The 20,746-nt window shown below is 47.9% G+C and overlaps 1 protein-coding gene across 1 annotated transcript in view; it reads right to left on the minus strand.

Annotated features, from left to right (window-relative positions):
* The window catches only part of LOC126546315 (protein APCDD1-like), a 344,614-nt gene that overhangs the window by 129,111 nt on the left and 194,757 nt on the right, over positions 1–20,746 (minus strand). The window contains exons 3-5 of the mRNA XM_050194491.3: positions 13,717–13,980; positions 10,730–10,880; positions 4,842–4,991 (exon numbers count right to left, since the gene is read on the minus strand). Coding sequence (XP_050050448.2) covers positions 4,842–4,991; positions 10,730–10,880; positions 13,717–13,980 — 565 coding nt within the window. The remainder of the gene's footprint in view (positions 1–4,841; positions 4,992–10,729; positions 10,881–13,716; positions 13,981–20,746) is intronic.

The following is a 20,746-nucleotide window of genomic DNA, read 5'->3' on the forward strand; positions in this document are numbered from 1 at the left end:
CTCCGAGCGCACCGTGAGCTGTCGGCGCAGATGAGCGAGCAGTCCGAGTGGGCTCTCTTACGAAGTGCGGCTGTGTACGACTCAAAGGAGCGCGCCCGCCGACGACGCTCGCGCAACCCCTCGCGTATCAGGCCCGAAGGGGCCTCCCTACTGCGCTAATTCGCTCAGAGAGAGCGCGGCGCGTAGCAGTCGCTGTAAATTGCCCATTAGCACTCACGCGGGCAAAGAGTGAATCAAGGGCCGTCCAGAGAGAAAGGAGGGGGGGGTCTCCGTCAAGCAGCTCGGCGCACGATTAATGGCCCTTTCGCCATCTCTGGCGCGTGCCGGTCGGCCTCGCTTATGCCGCCGCCTCCTTCAGCTCCTAAAGGGGCCCCCGGGAGAACGCGATCCGGCGTCTCACCAGATTCAAGCGGCCGCGCCGTGGCCTGCTCTTCTTCGCCAAGATGCGCCTGCGCGCTGCCGTGCACCAGATTCGCGCCGAAACCCTGGCCGAAAAGCGTGCCTGCTTACGTGCCTGGCTGCCTGGGCCACTGAAGAAGGAGCGCGCGGATCCCCGTGGTGTCCGCTGCCGACGCCAGATATGCACTGGTGCAGTCTCTCTCAACAATTTCGCCACTCGTTTTCTCTTTCTCTTTCTTGTTGTTTTCTTCCGCGGAGTGTGAACGAGCAGTCCCATACCCATCACGATGATTTAGAGGCTACGTGAGAGGTGCTCTTTCGAGCATTCGCGACTTGCTGTGGTTGTCCAAGTTTTCTCAACAGCTTTTTTTAAGATGCAACGCTTCGTGCTTTTTGTACTGTTGGCTAATTACCACTTTACATATAATTCTTTTGCTAGAAGTCTTCCAACGCAGTTAACAAAAAGAAAAAGTAGCAACGGAAGTCTGGCGGCGTCAATAATAGACACGTTGGCTGCAGCTGAGACCAGTGTATTTCCGTGACTCTGCACCATTCATCGCGGACTGAAGGTTCTGATCGAGCCGAATACATTCGTGCTATGCTGTCATCATAGCTACAGTGGAACACCAGAGTCGGACCTCTGATATGTCGGGTGTGTTTTTTTTTTTTTTCGTCAACTGCACCAAGTCTTCAAAGCTTGCGCAACACTGCTATGCTGACTTTATGTTTAGCATGTGAATTTCCACATTTGTAGTCGCTGTAAATGAAGTGACATGTGTGTATTGATATGCTCATTTAGAAGAATTGCCCCAATTAAATATTTAGGTGCCATCTTAACGAGCTTACGCATTCGAGCATTTGGAAGCCCGCACTCGGCATTATAGCCGGATGATAAGAGCCCGAATAACTTAGTTGTTTGTAGAGCTACGTGAACGTTTTTTTTTTTTTTTTTTTTTTTTTTTTACAATTGCAAGTTTACCGAAATGAAAACTGACTGGCAAAAGAGGGATTATGACGTCGATCTCAGAACTCCCGTTTCTTGTCACGCTGCCACCGTAACCATTGGATCATCACCGCATAGTAAACTCCATTAATCACTGTGAGCCCGCCTTGGGACTCGCATTTGTGCTTATATTTTATTACTTTTGTCGGCACCATATAGCCGTCTCAGTGCCGGTACCGTAGTAAATCTACACCATCTTTCCGCCGGGCGAAATGCAAGAACGTCCGTGTCGCGTGCATTGGGGGCACGTTAAAGACAGTGATCGAAATTAATCCGGAGCCCTCACTACGGCCTACCTCATAATCTAATTGTGGTGTCGGCATGTAAGATCCCAGAATTTAATTTTAAATTTCATTACTTGAGAAGCGTAATGCAGCCATCATGGTGTCGTGGGAAACGTAAGTTCACGATTTGCTTTCGTTACGTGACACAATCTTGACGCTTTGCCTCGTAAACTGTTTCGGAAGCAGCGAATATTAGTCTCTCGATCACGTAAAACAGTTTTGCTCTTCAGTAAATTAAGGCCGCTATCGCAAAGAGTGAGTTACATTCTTGGAAAACACTCCTCGTGCCCGTCATCTGCTCCGTACTGCAAGCCGTCGTCGGCCGCACGAGGAAGGATGGGTCGCTCCGAAAAACAATCTGGCAACGCAGCTGCACTCCAACTCGCTTGTTTTGTTTTTAAGATAGCGCGAGCGATCGACCAAAAGGGGAAAAGAAGACGCATCCCACTGCAGCGATACAACTGTCTCATGAAACGCAAGTCGTTCAACTTGTCTAGAAGCGGTCAAATAACAGTTACGTCTACGCCACAGGCTTGGTGGTTGCGCAACGCAAGTGCCCCCCGTGCCGACTAATGCTTGCTTCGCTACGTAGTCGCACCACGATATGACAATACGGAGGCAGCAATCAAGAGTGTGAAAAGTCGCAGTAAGCTTTTCTATGCCTACCCAAAGAGGAAAAATTTCCGTCCGTCCGTCATATAACACGAATCCCTATACAGAAATTAATGTATAAATAGACAGGATAAATTCGAAAGGGAAATGTTGGCGAGTTTCGCACCTGCGACCCCACGCACAGAGGTCGAGTGCCTTACCCACTGGGCTAAACACACAAGCTTGGCGAAGGTGAATATATATCAACCATGTAAATGTGTTGTACCGGCGGTACAAAACAGATGTCAAAATAGTACGTACAGTTTCTGTGAGGGCTTTCTTGAGAGATTTGGTGATGGTGGAACAAAAGCCATGTCTAGGACCACGTGTAGACCCGACTTGAAGCATTGGAGGCATTAGAAAAATTCCGATTTTGCGAAAATTTAACGCCAAACACGCCACACGATTGATGCGTTTCGGTGGTCGCGTGATGCGCCTTCTGCTGGGGGCATTCCTTCGCCGACCGAAATGCGGCTGAGCTCTGAGGGCTCATGCGCTTCGCGTCGCGCAACGCAGACAGATAAACAGTCAGTGAGTTGATAAAGATTATAAGGAGTGACGAATGCTTATTTGAGTCGCATCACGGTTGATAATGGTTTGATGCGGATGGATGAGTTGCGTAAGAGCGATAAGGGCTTACGATGGTCGGAGCAATTCTGAGAAGATTGATAAGGACCGATAACGGTTGGTAAGCGTCGGATCAAGCCCGATTAGATTGGTAAGGACCGATAAGGGTTGAAATTTGTCGGATCATGCCGGATAAGGTTGACGAGGACCGGTCAGGATTGATAAGGTTCGTATCGATTCCGATAAGGTTTATAACGACAGATAAGGGTTAATAAGGGTCGGATGTAGTCCGATAATGTTGATAACGACAGATAAGGGTTGATTACTGTTAATAGTGGTCAGATTAAGTTTCATAAGATTGACACTGACACCGCACTGCGTGGAGGTCAGCAAGTGGCACAATGCGCATATCTAGACAACTCCGCTGAAGTTACGGCACTAATTTTTTTCTAGGTTGCTTTACTTCTGATGATTTGCGATACTGTGTTTATCAGATGGAGAACAGCAACAATATTTTAACAGTCAGTTTTCGGGAAATATCTTGTTAGTTTCGGTAATCGAAAATACCGAATAGTTCCCTTTCTAATACGAACGCGAATAGTGAGTGTGTAATATTAGATTTGTATTCCAAATATTCGCCCACTCCTAATGTTTTAGCTGGTTCTAGAAATGTGTATTCCTTTCCTACCGCACCAGCTTGCGGCAGTGATTTCCGCAACTTATATGGAGCGTGATAAGCTGTTAATTGTGTTGAGAAAGAGTTGAATGTTGCGCTAGTTGGTACTTTAACATGAGGACCATCTTGATATAGCGCGCAACGGGAAGACACAACAGGAAGGTTCGTCATTCTTTCTGTTGTGCGGTCCCGTTGCGCGCCATATCAAGATGGTCCTCATGTTAATTGTGATTGGCGGGTGGGCACTTAGCGCATTAATTCAGGTTCCCCTCCAAACGAGGAGGGAATATTGAGCTTCGGTAGTTGTTGCGAAGCCACATTACAGGAGGCGAGAGAGTGGCATTGATTACAAGGGGCTAAGTACTTACTAGGAACATTAAATAGCAAGCTATAAAAAGAAAACCTCTCAGAAATTTCTGAAGTCTACGAGCAATACTTCCAGTCGTGATCCACTTTCTGATCTAATCCCAGTCTGCTCTCCCAGGGCTTGCCATGTACTTAAAAACCCCACAGACAGCACTCTCTTTTTCGCCGTTTGTCCAAGTACACTGCGGCGCGAGCAGTGGTCACACAACAGGGCTCCAAAGTGACAATGTCCGGAGTTACACAATTCCGAAGCCATTATCATAAATTCTTACTATAGACGGATCTATTGTTTTAGTACATCACAAGGCCCATTCCTCGAAGAAAAAATGCTCCCAAACTTGTAAGGACCCCAGGGCAGTTTACGGAATAGTTTCGACAGAGGTGCTGTGAAATGTCCACGACTTGGCTCCTAAATAACAACTTTGCTCCGTGAACCGAACCACGGAAGTCGTGTCCGAAGCCATCGGATTACGCACAGCCCATAGATCAGGGTTCAACCCATGGCTATAATTCTCCACCGCCGGTCCTGATGTTGGGCCAGCCGCTCCTCCTTCGACACTTGTAATCGTCCACGCGAACAAAGCTCAAACTCCGCTGCATTCTCTCCTCATGCTCGACAAACGCATTCAAGAAAGCAATGTGCTTGAACCATTTTATACAGACATCAAGCATAAAATAAACATTAAAATATCCAAAGGGTGAAACTGTGACACGGAGGCAACCACGGGAGGCAGTGCGGACAATTTCAACTCCATGCAAACTTCTACTTTCTCTGGACGCCTCCTCGCTGGTAGGGCGCGCCTGCAACCTAATATATTCACATCTTGTGCGCTCTCGCGGGCAGTGCACAATTATTATGCGCGCACAGAAAACCCGGGAAAATAAGCGTGCTTACGCTTGCTTCGAGCAGCGGCAGCTGGTACGAGGTGGGCCGGTACGAGAGCCGCTTGCGCACGTCGCTGTGGATGTCGCCCAGGTACAGCTCAGCTGCAGGTGTATCGGACTGACGCCGGTACGGCAGAGGACCTTGGTGCACGACCCGGATCTGGCCGCGGCGCCGAGAGGAAATAGTCAATATAACCAAGAAGAACTAGGAGATTACGGTTGCGATAATGCACCTTTCGCAGATATAGAACAGAATCTTTCTCTCTCGGACGTTTGTTTAGAGCAAGTGCACTTAATCTCGACCCCCGTCACGACCTGTAGGCACATGCGACAAGGACATGCTGGGCGAGCATCCTTCTCAATCGTCGCCGGTTTCCCGCAGGCCCTGCAAAAGATGTTTGTCACCTAGTGGCGCTCCAGATTGTCACACGAGCAACAGTCGTTGCATAATAACGCCACATACCGTGCGTACGCTCTCTCAACACGAGAGAGAGAGATTGGGAGGTTTAACGAAAACTGGATAGGTTTGGCGCACCTAGCATGCTACTGCAGATGAAAACAGTGATATGAAATGATACGCACAGGACACTTGAGAGGCACACAACACACACAAACACAAAACATAGAGAATTAAAGTATCTCGTTGAGACCTTTGTGTCGCAGAAAGGGAGCCGTAGCCACGCGGAAATTTGCCATCTTGGGTTCAAAAGTTATGTCGGAAAGCCACCCTGCGTAAGTGCAGGAGCCGCAGGCACTGTTGGCACTGTTCAGGAGCGCTTGTTCTTTCTTTTTTTCTTCTTCTTTTTATTGAAGGTTACTAGTAGCACCTGGTTTAGCTGCTCACGTTTAGACTTCGCATTTCTCACGTTACATTTAAGTGCCTCCTTCTTAAGTTCGCTCGCCTAAACTTCTAATTACGATTACTAAACATTCTGCAGAGCAGGTATGCCTACGCACGGTTGCAGCGTCTGTGAACATATCAGATTTCTGCGGTAAGCACCGAGAATAATATCAAGCCTGCAAAAATAGCAGAAATTTTGATCACGCATACAACACAGCACGCACTGTGGCAACCCTCACTTGTTGGTTTGTGTGTGAGCTCAATTTAATCCTCATGCGCGCCGCCAGGAAATACACTTGCTAATGCTCTGCGTTGTCCTGCACCCCAAAGTTGCCTGATTTGAAACGTCGCGTCGAGAATTCACCGTCGCTAATAAGACTCGTGCAAGCAGTTGCTGTACACACTAGAGAAGAAGTCTCAAGGGTCCCCAGAATTTTTTCTTCTCTTTGTATCGTTAACATATACAAAGCATCGTACGTCGTGCGGCAGAGATCGTAGTAATGAAGCGATGCTGCGCGATAAAACACTTCCAATGTTTGCGAGCACCTGCTAATCCAATAGAAAAGAGTGCCGATGTCAGTTGCGCAGGATTAGAAGGATCATGTGGAGTGTTGGCGTCGGCTGTGAGGTTTGGCGTCGGCTCCTCCGTAGTCAATATGAACCTGTTCGAGCACTTGATCGACAGCGGTGCACGGAGAAGAGACACGCAACTCTGGCTCCCTGCGGGAGCCTATGGAGGGACTCTAGTTTCTTGCACTACCAATTTTGCGTGCGCAGGTTCATTTTCGACAGAGAAAAAAAATCAAAGGCAGGGAGGTTAACCAGAAAAGAATCCTGTTTGCTACCCGGCGCGAGGGAAAAGGCAAAGGGGATTTAGAGACAGGAAGAGAGACATATAATAGTACAGGAACGGGAATCGGCGAAACAATTTGGCACATGCCACCATCATAGCTTATTTCGCAGGCCCGAAGACCGCAAGAGGCGTACTAGCACTCTGGCTGCCTTTAGCACGCATGCCCGTTGTGACCACTGTCCTGTGTATCTTTTGCTCTGACAGTGGTCGGCTGACCATTGCCTCTAACGTGGTACATGGTGCCTGTCTCTTCCTGCTATAACGTGAGCAGATGCAAAGAAGATGTGAAGTATTAACGCGATAGCGTTAAGGGCCGCGCGTCGCAGAAATACGGCGTCCGGCGTCGGCGCCAGCGCCGGCATCCTGTAAGTGAAAACTGCCGTATATATTCTATACGGCAATTAACTTCTTCTATCCCTAAAGTTGCTCATACCTTGTCTTACATTCTTTACAAAGTTATTCCTCAGAATTTTAAGAATGACAGCCCACAAACAAATGTCCTGAAACAAAACACCGGCAGCGCATGCCTTTTATGTTAAATCTCTGCACTGGCCGAGACCGGACTCAGCACAGAAGGCTCTGAAAGCGTTGTCGCGCTTCTTGCGAAGAACTGATCTTAGAGACAGAATTTAAGCAGTACACTATTTTCCTTTCTATTCCCCCTTCATTTTTGCACTCCTTTCCCTTTTTTTTGTAATATCTCTTTTCTATTATCTTTTATTCCCCTCAACCCCTTTTCCCAGAACTGGGTAGCCAGCCGGTCTGAGAACTGGCTAACCTCCCTGTCTTTCTGTCTATTCCTGCTTGCTCCTCCTTTCTGAGACTCAAATATTAAAAGTGCGAAACAATAACAGAAGTTAGGCCAACCCAAGAGGCCGCGTTTCTACCAGAAAGCTTACAGAAAACATTACGGTTACATAAGCTGTACTTGCCGGGAAGCGTGAGAGGCAGTCAGGGATCTTTGAATGCTATCGCGTTCCACTTTTAAAGGCGAAGCTTAAGCGTCCTGCAAATTTTTTTTCTTCACAGCCGCATGCGTTACAAGTAGGGCCTCCATTAATTCTCTATAAATTTCGGTTTCAGTTAGGTACAGACAGGAATATGTACAAATGTTCGTCAGAAGCGTTGTAGGTGTGAAATAACAATGAGAATTTCGATATACTGCCTTAAAATAACCCCTCATATTTGGACTATATCCAGTAGTGCTCTTACACGTGCCCTTTGGCTCCATATAGTTCTGGCTGCAGGACTATGCTGTTGCCAGTTGTAGTCTGCTGCTAAATTATAAGTTAGGCCCGCGTTCACACAGGCACTCTTGCTTAAGAGCGTTTCCTCATAGTGGCCGAAGTTCAGGCGCCAGCCACACATGGTAGCGATTGGCCTGACCTGACGAACGCGTCTGCTACAGCCGCTCACTGACAGCGCTTACGTAGGATGACTTTTCTGAATGTGAATTTTAAACTTTAATTGCAGTTATATCCTTCCAACCCGGTGACTGTTATGTCCAATGCGTCGGCGATATAAATTTGCCATTTATTACAATCCAACCGAGCTGAGCACTTGATAGGTAATAGGAAACATTGATTGCGCTTTCTAGACAATCACATGTAAGAAGACAGGACAGGCGCAAACTAACAACTGAGGTTTATTCCAGAAAAAACACATATATCAGACCATACCAGCGCAGGCGCATCAGGGTATCAGCAGCATAACAGAAGAACAACCCAAAATCAGAAAAAACCAAAGGCGTCGCTCACCTAAACATACTATCAAGAAAACGTGCCTCCCTATTGTAAAGTATGACTGATGTGTCACTGATGCATGCTTGTCCCTTCTTTTTTATATAATATGACTCAAGAAGTTCACGTGCTTTTTCATTATTGCACTTGCGCAGGATCTTAACTTGGTTGAGCAGAGGCCTACATTTATGTTCTAAGCAGTGCATGGGTAAATGACGTTGCTCCCGGTTTATAATTGATTTTTCATGTTCTCGGATCCGCACGTTCAGACATCGGCCCGTCTGGCCTATGTAGGTTTTGCCGCATGTCAGGGGAATCTGATAAACAACGCCAACTTGGCAATCTACATGGGGGTTCTTGTGTTTCACGCCGCAGCCACCTTGCTTCTTTCTGGCGTGAAGTCTCCCAATGCGGGCGCAAAGGCGACTCAGCTTGCAGGGAGCCGAGAAAACGAGTGGGACACCATGCTTGGTTGCTATCTTCTTCAGATTATGTGCAGTTCTGTGAACATATGGAATTACAACTGGCTTTTACGCTTTGTTGGCAACATCAGAGTTTACTTTTGGGGGCGCTTTTAGCCTCTTTTCGAGCGTTTCAACCACTGCCAGCACAACCACATCAGGGAAGCCAGCCTCTTTCAGCCTGGAAATTCGCATGTCGAAGCTAGCCTGCATGGCATGCGTACATGACTTCTTCAAAGATTGCTCAATAATCTGTTTAGCAATGGCCCTTTTGGTGATTTTAGAGTGAGCTGAATCATATGGTAATAGTTGCTTTTGTGTGCGAGGGCAGAAACAGCTACAAACGTGCTCTTTTCCAAAGGTAAGTTTGAGGTCAAGGAACTGCAGAGTGTTATTGGCGCCCGCATTGGGAGACTTCACGCCAGAAAGAAGCAAGGAGGCTGCGGCGTGAAACACAAGAACCCCTATTTAGATTGCCAAGTTGGCGTTGTTTATCAGATTCCCCTGACATGCGGCAAAACCTACATAGGCCAGACGGGCCGATGTTTGAACGTGCGGATCCGAGAACATGAAAGATCAATTATAAACCGGGAGCAACGTCATTTACCCATGCACTGCTTAGAACATAAATGCAGGCCTCTGCTCAACCAAGTTAAGATCCTGCGCAAGTGCAATAATGAAAAAGCACGTGAACTTCTTGAGTCATATTATATAAAAAAGAAGGGACAAGCATGCATCAGTGACACATCAGTCATACTTTACAATAGGGAGGCACGTTTTCTTCATAGTATGTTTAGGTGAGCCACGCCTTTGGTTTTTTCTGATTTTGGGTTGTTCTTCTGTTATGCTGCTGATACCCTGATGAGCCTGCGCTGGTATGGTCTGATATATAAGTGTTTTTTCTGGAATAAACCTCAGTTGTTAGTTTGCGCCTGTCCTGTCTTCTTACATGTGATTGTCTAGAAAGCGCAATCAATGTTTCCTATTACAATGAACCAACTTGCCCAACAACGCATCCTGCTAAACTTGATAGGTGCAGGAACAAGAAGTTCGGCGATTACTGCGCTGGTCAAAAGTTGAACGTACCTATTAGAGAAGTGCAACGCGGGTTCCGATGAAGAAGCTATGAAGTCTAAAGTTTTGTAATCAGGATGACTTGATTCACGGATGAAGTTTCACGTATCCTTTCGTTTTCCCCGTTAGTTAGGTGTGGCGGACTAGAGAGGTCGGCTAGGGATAGGGATAGGGATAGGGAAGGGATATTACAACCAATACCAACACCTGTCCTAAATGGGACTCCACCTAATGGAAGGCTGCAGGTGAAATTGGCCGTCTGATATTAAAATTAATCTAACGAATCTATATTATACAGGCTTTGTTGTATTCCGCTACCCATCAGAGTGCTGCAGCTTGGGTACGGAATCAAACCAACGGTCCCGTTATCTGAAGTATAATGCCATACAGTGGCGTAGCTAGGTCGTCTGGCACCCGGGGCCCTTAGCTCTTCTGTCACCCCCCGGGTGTAGTCGAGGAAGGCGAGGATATCGACAATTTTCGGGTGCCTTCAGACGTATATGACACCTCCCCCCTGTTGCTACGCCACTGATGCCATTGTCACTGGGTGACTGGGACATGTGCAGATTTAAATAAGGCTCAACAATAAGAGAAACACACATTATCACATACGCGAACACATACTCAGGTAAAGAGACTGAGCTGGCATTTATTGTGGCGTTAGGACGTTTGCAGGGTTTCCACTGGGTTTAATGGTGCATTTAGCTAGAGAATTACTCTTGTGATTGTTTATAATGTAGATATTTCACAGCTAAAGTTAGCATTTCATTGCAACTAAGTTTTCTGTCCAATGAAAGACGGTGGTAATCGAAACTTTTGTATGGAACATGTCATTAGACATGGGACATTTGTAACTAAGTTCACTTCAAGGGGGTGTACGGTTTCCAAGCCGGAAATACTCTTTCAGTTAGCAGTTGGTGTGGAACGCACCAGTTGCAGCTCGTTGAGAGTGAACTGTAGGCCTCCCGTGCAAACGAAGTCTTCAACAAGCGGCTTGTCCGCAGTTCGGCCTTCCACAAAGCTGACGAGGCGATACTTTAGGTGTGTCTCCCAGGGCCGCTTAACTTCTCCAGGGCATGACCTGTCGTGACGAAAATACCACAGTAAAGAATCTCCTCCGAGCGCTTGCAGTATATATATATACATGTGGGTGCAGCCAAAGTCACGCCGCAACTTTCGCCGAGCTCCCTAAAGACAAGAACTACTGTACCTAGAAGGAACATTAGATTTTATTGAACTAACACTGGGCATTGTTAAATAAAGAGGAAAAACTGACGTCTGCATTTATTTTGTCGGTTAGTTGGGTAAGCACACTTCTGTGTACGGACTGGTCGCTTAATAACAAGAAAAACACTAATTATGCATAACGAACCATCAGCTCTTAATGTGCGCGTACCAAGCACATACAGCTGCTGTTAAGGAAAGAACGCAAGATCAGCGAGCTATGAGACACGGAAATAAGAAAGCGCGCAGCCTGCGTTAAAAGCAAGCACAGCTCCCTGTTTACGTTTGCACGCGTTCAAACGCCGCCAGTTTTTTTTTTTTTTTTTAAGCGCATTGTCGAAACTCTATGACTGCATCCCCAGTCGGTAAAACTATGGATTCGCTTGCACGAACCCGATGCAAGCAGGTCGAGTCTGGAGCCGGGCATAATTATAGCCTGACCGGTCAACGTTTACATGAAATCGTTTGCGGCGCGCTGAGACCTCTGCTGCAGCCTAAATTAAACGAGTCAACAGAGCCTGCAAACATAACGTTTTACGCTTCGTCGCTGCTGACGGCGAAATAAGGAACCAAGTCGATTTCATTGCACATGCACGCACCTTGACAAGCTGCTTTAAAAAACAAAAGAAAATTCGCATCTAAATTTAGCGAAGCTGTTAAAAAAAAAAAAAAAAACCTTGTACAATATATGATTATGAAACTGACTGTGTTCGGTCATCAGTCCTATTCCGCCTCCAAGGTAACTCATGTGTGCTAATTATTTGGATAAGTAGAAAGTATGAATTACCGAAGATATAATTTTTTGAATCCAACACGTGGCTTTTCACAGGAAAACGTTAACTGCGTCCTAAAACAATCCATTGTCGTTTTCATCGCGTTCAGTGTGACCTCCGTAATTATTTTTTTTTTCGCTCGTTACTCATAGCGCGCGATATAACAAAAGTGTCGCGTGAAGGCGCGCCGCGACATCTGTGCTCCCAAAAGTGATATGAAGGGAGTAACAACGCTCATCGCCTGACTTGGCAAGCCGGCAACCGGCATTGCCTAGGTTGGGGACGTCACGCCAATCACGCCGCGCGTAATCAGCGGACGACAACAGCGGCAGCTTGCCACTTCCAGGCGGTCGCCGACTCGGTCACTGAGCGGAGTTCGTTCCTTCAAATCACTTTTGGGACTTGCTCGTGTCGCGGCGCGCGGACGCGCATTCACGCGGCACATTCCTATTTCGCGCGCTTTGAGGAAAGCGCGGGAAAAAAAAATGCTTACGCAGGACATAGCGGCGATGAAAAGGACTGCACGGTTTGTTTTAGGACGCAATAACAGTTTTCCCATCAGAATTCACGTCCTGAATTTAAAAAAAAAATAACATTCAGGCTGACCGGCTAGCGCTCGCACGAATTGAATATAATTCTGGCGTTTTACGTGCCAGATCCACTATTTGAATATGAGGCATGCCGTAATGGGTGACTCCGCATTAATTTTGACCACCAGGGGATCTTTACCGGCCGCTCGCGCGGATCTGAGAGGCAAATGTCAGACCGAAAGCCAAGCCTGCCGGTTTTTTTCTATTTCGTCTAACGCCCTGTGTCGGAAGTGAAGGAACACCGTTACGCCAAGTAGTGAATGCATTCAAGAGACACCACTTCTCGTGTGGCGGAATCAGCTCACGAAACGCAGCGCTTATGAAGTCGCGCTATAAAGCGCGGCGCCAGAGCTTGGTCCATTACAGAATGTTTTTTTCAGCTGTTCGTTTCGACAAGAATACTTCCGATAAGTGCGCTCTTCGAGAGCAGGGGCAGAAAGGGACATGCACGACCCCTGGTAAGTGAGCCTTAATTGAGCTTCTCATTTGGGTGTAAATGGTGCATTTGCACAGCATTAATAAAGGTTTCACGTAATAGTTCTGCGGAGACCCAGTAGATGGTAGGCGAAGTTGAATTTATCAATTGATCAATTTGACTTCGTCTGCCATCTGCTAGCCGCCTGGTTAGCTCAGATGGTAGAGCGGCTTCCTCGGAAAGGCAGTGGTCTCGGGCTCGAGTCCCGGTCCAGGATGAGTTTTTCTTCAACTGCAAAGCTTTTCTTTCGAGGAACCCGTATGGGTTTCCTTTGTAGCACTTAGCTATGTTTCGGTGGATGTCTAATTTTCCTTAATTGATTAATAAAGATGTTCTTTCAGCAAAATAAGAGTAATTAAATAGACACACAAAAGGAAAATAATCGCGCATACTGATGAAAAAAAAATCTTGACAATTCGTTTCAAGAAGTGCAACCAAACGCTGAAGTACTTGATGAGCGGAGGTCTTGCTTCATTTGATACCATAACTGCTATGAAATTAAATTCTGGAGACATAGTATGCATCCTCTGTCAAAACAAAATAATAAAGACAGTCTCCTGCGACCGCGACCAGGGTGAGCTTGAGGCCTTGTGGTAAAGCGGACATTGACCTATTTCGGTACTGCAACCTGCCTGGGGTGGCCGGAGGCATCTATACCGTGTCTGAAAACAATTCAGTGCCGACAACCGCCGCGTCACCACAAGACTGCAACTCCGGTACGTGGCACAGTCGTATGTGTGCCCAACAGTCGGCTTTCCCCCTGCACGTCCGGACGTCTCCGCGCGTGCTGCAGGAGACGTGCGGGCGGTAAGTGGCGGGCGCACGAGCGCAACGTCACGGAGGCTGCCTGCACACCTGTTGACTGCCCTGCTGAGCCGGTCGGCCACCTCGGCGGTGTAGGCGATTACGTTGAGATGTGACAGGGAAGCCTCGGCCTCGGTCGCACCGGGCACCACCCACGACAGGCTGGACAGGTCGAGCCGCCCCCAGCCGTCCAGTGCGTACGCCGGCACCGTGCACGAGTTGTCCAGGTAGAAGAACTGTACCATGTGGAACTTCGAGTCGTCGAAGAAGTGGTACTTTCGTAGGACGAACTCAGGCCCCGAGCGCACTTCGCACCTGCGCACAGGAAGTGTGGGATACAGAGAGAGTGGCCGAAATATATGGCGCGTTATTTCTTACGTTGCTTACTTAAGAAATTCTAATTAAGAACAGTAAGATGACTTAATCTGTTCATTTCTTAAGTTAATGCAACTCAATTGTGATTAAAATCTCTTAGACATCTTAATCAGACTTGACGACAGAGCTTTCACAGAATAAAAATAAAATGCTGGCAACATGGGCTCGACCGTCATCCGCGGTGCGGGCCACAAGAGCACTGCGGCACTTTTTGAAGGTGACTGAGCTCTGCGACTGCCTTTGATTGCGCGGTGAACGCTGTTGTGTGCGTGCACTTATCGTACTTTCCTTCTTCGTTTTTCTTTCTCTTTTCAGTGCGCTTTCCCCTCCCCCAGTTCAGGTTAGCAAACCAAGTGCAACCTGTATAACCTCTCTGCATTTCATTTTATATATGTTTTTTCTCTCTAGTCAAAATACGTGGAAGGAGAAACACGAGCGCAACTTTCCAACATACATGGAATTCCGGCAGGAACAGCTTGAGATGCTAACCGCCTTCTGATACTTGGATAACTTGCTTGTTATCTAAGGATTGGAAGCTCGTGCTACTTCAGTGACGTGGCGTACACGCCAGGAATCTTTAAAGAGCGCTTTAGCACCCTTGTACTAGATACATGAAGTTCTTAAGAACTACTCGATCCAGTTTCTGGATCTCAGACTGTTCCTGTCCAAGTCACAGGTGTGTTTGCCCTGGTTACTGCACATTCACGTCCTTTGTCTATAGATCTGGGCGTAATGCCACAATAATAGACGCCATAACCAACTTTCTCAAACATTTACTTTACTCAGTTTATCGCTTAATCACTTGCCTACGTCAGAAATCCCACAAACAGATGAATCGTTTTTGAGATTAGAGGCACACACCATCACGCAGTCGAGAAAGGTCACGATTGTACTCATTTAGTGGCCAGCAAATTGCTGCAGAAACGTCATAAATGATCGCGCCCACGGAGCTGCACGCTTTTACCATGATGGTGATCTTCCTATATTTAAGAACAGACACCGCAAGTGTAGCTCTCACGTTAGCCCGTGAACTCACATCAATCCCGCTAAATACTAATGACTCAATGAATACTCGTATGTATACAGTTATAGCTTGCATGCAGGCGTGACACGTCGAGAACCAACAGTTTCGTGGTACTATGGCTCGGCGTAACATTCAGAAACGCGCACGCTTTCCGAATTGACGCATGTACAGAGACTAAAGAGGAAAGAAGAAAGGAAGGTGAAGCATGAAAGGACTCAATTTGTTAGCCTGGACACGAGGATTGGGAAAAGGGTACGCACACAGAGGTACGAAAGGAGAATAGAAAATTAAGAAGTAGATAAGTCACGCTACGGTGTTGCTAATTCCGCCTGTAGCTGCAGTGAGACGACCACGCGCCTCATCTACCGGCGTCATCGTCTTGGTGCACAGATAAATGTACTCTGCATGGCCCTCAACGAGTAAAACAGCCAGCGAGTTATAGGCTCTTGGTGTCGACCAAAATACAAAGTGCAGGTGCTGACAGTGATTCCCCGGGGTTGAGCGGAGTTGACTAATTTTGTAGCCAGTTTACGGGTATGTGCAGAAGTGTTGCTTCATGCTCTTGTGATTTTTCCATTCTTTAATGATATCTCCCCGAACAGGGCCGACCAGACAGCTAGAATTTTCGCTCTCTGTTTTCCAGTTTCCCTTTCAGACACACACGCATGCAGAAACAGAGGTTTGGATTACCACTAAAAGCTTCCCTCGGTAGGCCATTGTAACCGTGCCTATAGTTGAAAATGTAGCTGCAAATTAGTGTCATCATCATCATCAGCCTGGTTATGCCCACTGCAGGGCAAAGGCCTCTCCCATACTTCTCCAACTACCCCGGTCATGTACTAATTGTGGCCATGTTGTCCCTGCAAATTAGCGTATGACTTGATAAAGATGTTTCGCACAAAGTAAAATGAACTGCGTCCACGTGTTTTAGCGCCAGGAAAGTGGACGAATCCGAGCAATAGGGCAGTTTGAAGTCGTGTAAATTAATGAGTAGGTTGATCCGCTATTCCTTGTTCAAGTGGGAGGCGTCCATCAGAACTTTCAGTACTGTCGTCCGTTGTAGTTCAGAGATTAACGCAATCCAGTACTAATACCTGGAACGAATATATTATAATACCGCCTATTTGCTCCATAAAGTGTCTTGTTTTCAAGTTCTGTCGGAGCGAAAAGTTTAGAACTTGCTGTAATCTTCCGGCTATGTGCGCTCGGCACGCGCACTCGGCCTGATTAAACAGAGGCGGCCAAACTTTATCCCCCTAATATGGCGGAACACGAATGGATCTGAAGAAATTAAATGCCGCCATTAGGCTTCGTAATCTCTGCTAAACTAGGCATGCGCCCTTCAGCAATCGGCTCTGGGCAGACTTTCGAGCTAGCCTTGGTTTTAGGAACAGCTAGGCACTGCCGAAAAGCCTTATTTCCGGTGGTAGAAAAATCTGCAATCGCAAAGTATATTTCGCAAAAGATGGCGAATCAAATCAAAACATAGTATTTCACACTGAAGCCTGGAAACTTCGGGAATTTTTTTCAAGTGGCTCCGCCTTAGATGTTTCACCAGACTCTAAGACTATAGGAAGCATCATGTGCAGTTCATCGTGCATGGCTGGTTGGCAACTGAGAACGGCTACTGCAATGATATGGGCAATGCACATGCTGCAGATTCTTCTGTACGTGCACACGCACGCACGCACGCACACACACACACACACACACACACACACACACACACACACGCACGCACGCACGCACGCACGCGCACACGTGTTTGTGTGTGTGTGTGTCTGTGTGTGTGTGTCAGAGAACCAGGTCTTTCGTGCGGCAATGAACACTCGTTTTTGTCGGCGATGCCGTTCATTCTGCTCCTCCGGCCCGTATTGCATTCCCGCGTGCCTTCTGCATATTGGATTCAAAGAAGGGCACGTTATCGAAGAAAAAAACAAAAACAGCAACAAGCACAGGTGTTGAACGTCGCGCTGTATCGCCAAGGGGTGAGCGCGCTCTTCGAAGGCTGGCCACGCTGCCTCCCAACAAGTGTGGTGGAGGCGACACGAGAGGCCCGGCGCGGCGCTGCTTCCTCTTCGAATCGAAATGCACTCGCGCAGCCAGCGCACCTCTCGGTACTCGCGGAGCGAGCGAGGCGGTTCTTTGGGCTCGCTTAAGGTGCTTACGTCCAAATGCTTTCCGGCAGCCGAGACGCAGTTAGCTTAGCTTTGTTTGCTCGGCGCACCCAGCTCGCCGCATCCCTGGTACCACCGCCGGGAGCCCGGCAAACTTTTGTTTCGCGCTTGTCACGATGCAAATCGCTCTCCGACCGCTCAGCAGGCTGGTGCTCGCGAAAGAGAAAAGTGAAGAAAGCGCGCGTCGATGTGATCGCGGAATGCGGCTCTTCAAGTCTCTCCCTCGCTGGGTCTACTGCGTGCTTTATATCCCCCTGTGTCTCGGCTCAAACAGATGAGCCGTGAAAACGTGCCAAGTGGGGCTTTTCCGCACGTGGTGAGATCTCTGGAAGGAACAAAAATTGTGAGTAAGAAAAAAAGTAAAGCGCTAATCGTGTCGTTAAGCAGGTTCCATCGCCGTTTTGGGGACACTTTTCTGTATAGGCTGTCGTGAGCTGGAAATCAACAGCATACAACAATACAGTCCTGCCTCTGAGCAGTTCTAATCGTTCAGGTTGCTAAGGTTCATAGTCCACACGGTTGCTTCTAGAACCTCTCTTCGGGTCTTTAAAGAGAGCGAGAGAGAGATGTAAATGAGAGAAAGGCAGGGAGGTTAACCGGAGTTAAAACCTCCTGTTTGCTATCCTGCACTATGGGAAGGGAAAGGGGAAGCAATGACGGAAAGAACGTCTTCATGATGCTAAAGCCCAAAGAAAAGAAAAAAAAAATGTCGGAAGAAAATGTGAATGTTGGTAAATTTTTCGCGATGAAGCAACATGATAGGTTTAACAGTTGCACAACACAGTTCTTAACCTTTAAAAAAAATTCTGGGGTTTTATGTGCTAAAACCACGATTCCATTCTGAGGCAAGTCGTAGCGAAGCACTGCCGATTAATTTTAACCATCTGGGGTTCTTCACCATGCACCTAATTCTAAGTACACGAGCGTTCCTTGCATTTCACCCCATTCAACTAAATGTGGCACCGCGGCCGAACCCCCAACCTCGAGCTCTGCAGCGCAGCACCATAGCCACTGGGCGACACCGGGAGGGAGTTCCTAACCTTGCGGTCATATATGTTCTTCTACACTCAGTCATATGTCAGGCTTAGAATCTCAACACAGTAGTGATACGTATCTGCGGCTGCAAATTATGACGAACGAAGCAATATTATGTGTCGTCGGCTGAGGACCGAGCGTTTTCGTATTTCCGTGCTTTGCGTAGTACGTCCATGAGTGTTACTGCGCATTATTTTTGCGGAGATCCGATAGCGTCTCTACCTTGTGAATTATTTTTTCCTCCCTGTTCTTTCGTCATCAATATTTGTACGCGGCTTGATTGCCCGGAGGTGACACTGAATCTCAAACTATGGTCTGTGCGCTCTAGTCCGCTGACAGTGATTGTAGCAACGCTCAAGTGCAGATTACATGGTTGTGTTTACTTTCCCCATCACCGTTTCGATAGGTTCAAAGGTGCGCACTAGCCAAACACCTTCAATACTACTACTACTACTACTACTACTACTACTACTACTACTAATAATAATAATAATAATAATAATATAAGCTTTCAGATATGGGCAACTTAGCTCGTGAAAAAACTTGTTAACTCCGGCGGCGAATTCTTTCACTGAAGTTGTTACACCGCTCTAAATCCCTCACATTTCCGCTCTTTCCACGCACAAAAGAAGAAAAGAAAACAAAACACTGCGCGCACAGTTGTAATGCAGAACGCACAGCCCTGGAGATGTTAGAGAGTTTTAGCAGAGCGTTTACGGTCCGCTCCGCTCAGACCGGCCTATCACAACAATTGGCAGGCAGCCGCTCAGCAAAACGCTACTGGGAACACTGACGCGCGTGCGCACAGCACACATAGCGGCAGCGGAACGTGAGACGCTGACCACGTTCCGCTAGGAACCTGATTTAGCGGTGCGTCAGGGATCGTGTAGTTGCTTTCGTAATCGTTTTACCGCCAAGCTGAGAGCACGTCAGTGGCATCTCTGGAAGGCGCTCTTGTTAGATAAGCGAAATCAATGCATTCTGTGCAGCCACCGGCGCGCGTGAAACGTGTGCGGAGCGGAGCGCAAGCAAACGCTCTGCTAAAACTAGACAGTTTTAGCAGAGCGTTTGCTTGCGCTCCGCTCCGCACACGTTTCACGCGCGCCGGTGGCTGCACAGAATGCATTGATTTCGCTTATCTAACAAGAGCGCCTTCCAGAGATGCCACTGACGTGCTCTCAGCTTGGCGGTAAAACGATTACGAAAGCAACTACACGATCCCTGACGCACCGCTAAATCAGGTTCCTAGCGGAACGTGGTCAGCGTCTCACGTTCCGCTGCCGCTATGTGTGCTGTGCGCACGCGCGTCAGTGTTCCCAGTAGCGTTTTGCTGAGCGGCTGCCTGCCAATTGTTGTGATAGGCCGGTCTGAGCGGAGCGGACCGTGAACGCTCTGCTAAAACTCTCTACTGTCTGTTATCTCTAGCGGAAACGCTTGTTTCTTCCTTTGCCGTAACTCCTTGTAGAGGCACCCGGCTTATCATGGACAAACGGCTCTGAATACCAATTGCAGCCATTCGGGAAGCAAATCGAAACAAGTCTTACGGAGCCCGAATGGCATGTCTTTCATAGCACCGAACCCGATGGTCCGCTTTTCCCTACGTATCGAGGGCCTGCACGCGAAGCTGTTGTGACGCGCAGTGTCACGGGTTCGCGGGGCAGTGCGTGCACTTGAGGTTCCGCGCCACTGCCCTCGCCTCGACACCCCGTTGCAGGAGGCGGCTTCAATCATCAGCGTTCATTGAAAATGAAAGAACGGCGGGAGGAAAAAAAATAAAAGAAAGAAAAGACGAGGCGTGTTTGTGAGTGCGAGAGCGCTCGCGAAATTCGCGATCCAATTGAGTTTGCATAACGACGTTTCGCTGCGGCGCTAATCCCGCTTGCAGCGTGTCACATTCGCGTTGAGCTCGACGGCTTCCGCGAGGCCCTTTTCTTCTTCAATTGAGCGCACTTCCCAGGGTTTTCTCCGTTTCTTTTGGCCAAGGTTTCTTCTGCCAGGGTTTTTCTCCCTATCGTCGCCGACAGAGGAGCGCGTCCCCGGTCGGTCCGACGGCCGGGCGTGCTTTCCCGTTGGACGCGCCGAGATACTGCCCAGCCGAGTTTGTTTCAAACTAGTGCACCGACAAACGGGCCTCGCGGGCCCGCGCGCTGAGGAAAGAAGCGAACAGAAGGCGACGCTTTTCGTATTTTGAAAGAAAAAAACAAAAGAACCAAAGAAAAACACATAAAAAGAAGTGTATACGCGCGCGGATGGGAAAGTGTGTCTTTATGCACATTTCTTTCATGTTCTCGGACACGTGCGCTGTATGAGGTGGCTGTATACTGTCGCCGAAGCGTCCTAATTTCATTGAATAAAGGGCACAAATAAGACGGTCCCGCGGAACCGACAGCGCCGAACGCGTTGTGTACGGGGGCGCACGTCCATGCGGCTCGCATTTTTTTTCATCTGCTCTGGCAGGACTTGCCTGTAT

Source organism: Dermacentor andersoni, chromosome 1 (genome assembly GCF_023375885.2).
Source record: "Dermacentor andersoni chromosome 1, qqDerAnde1_hic_scaffold, whole genome shotgun sequence".
NCBI classification, from domain to species: Eukaryota; Metazoa; Arthropoda; class Arachnida; order Ixodida; family Ixodidae; genus Dermacentor; species Dermacentor andersoni.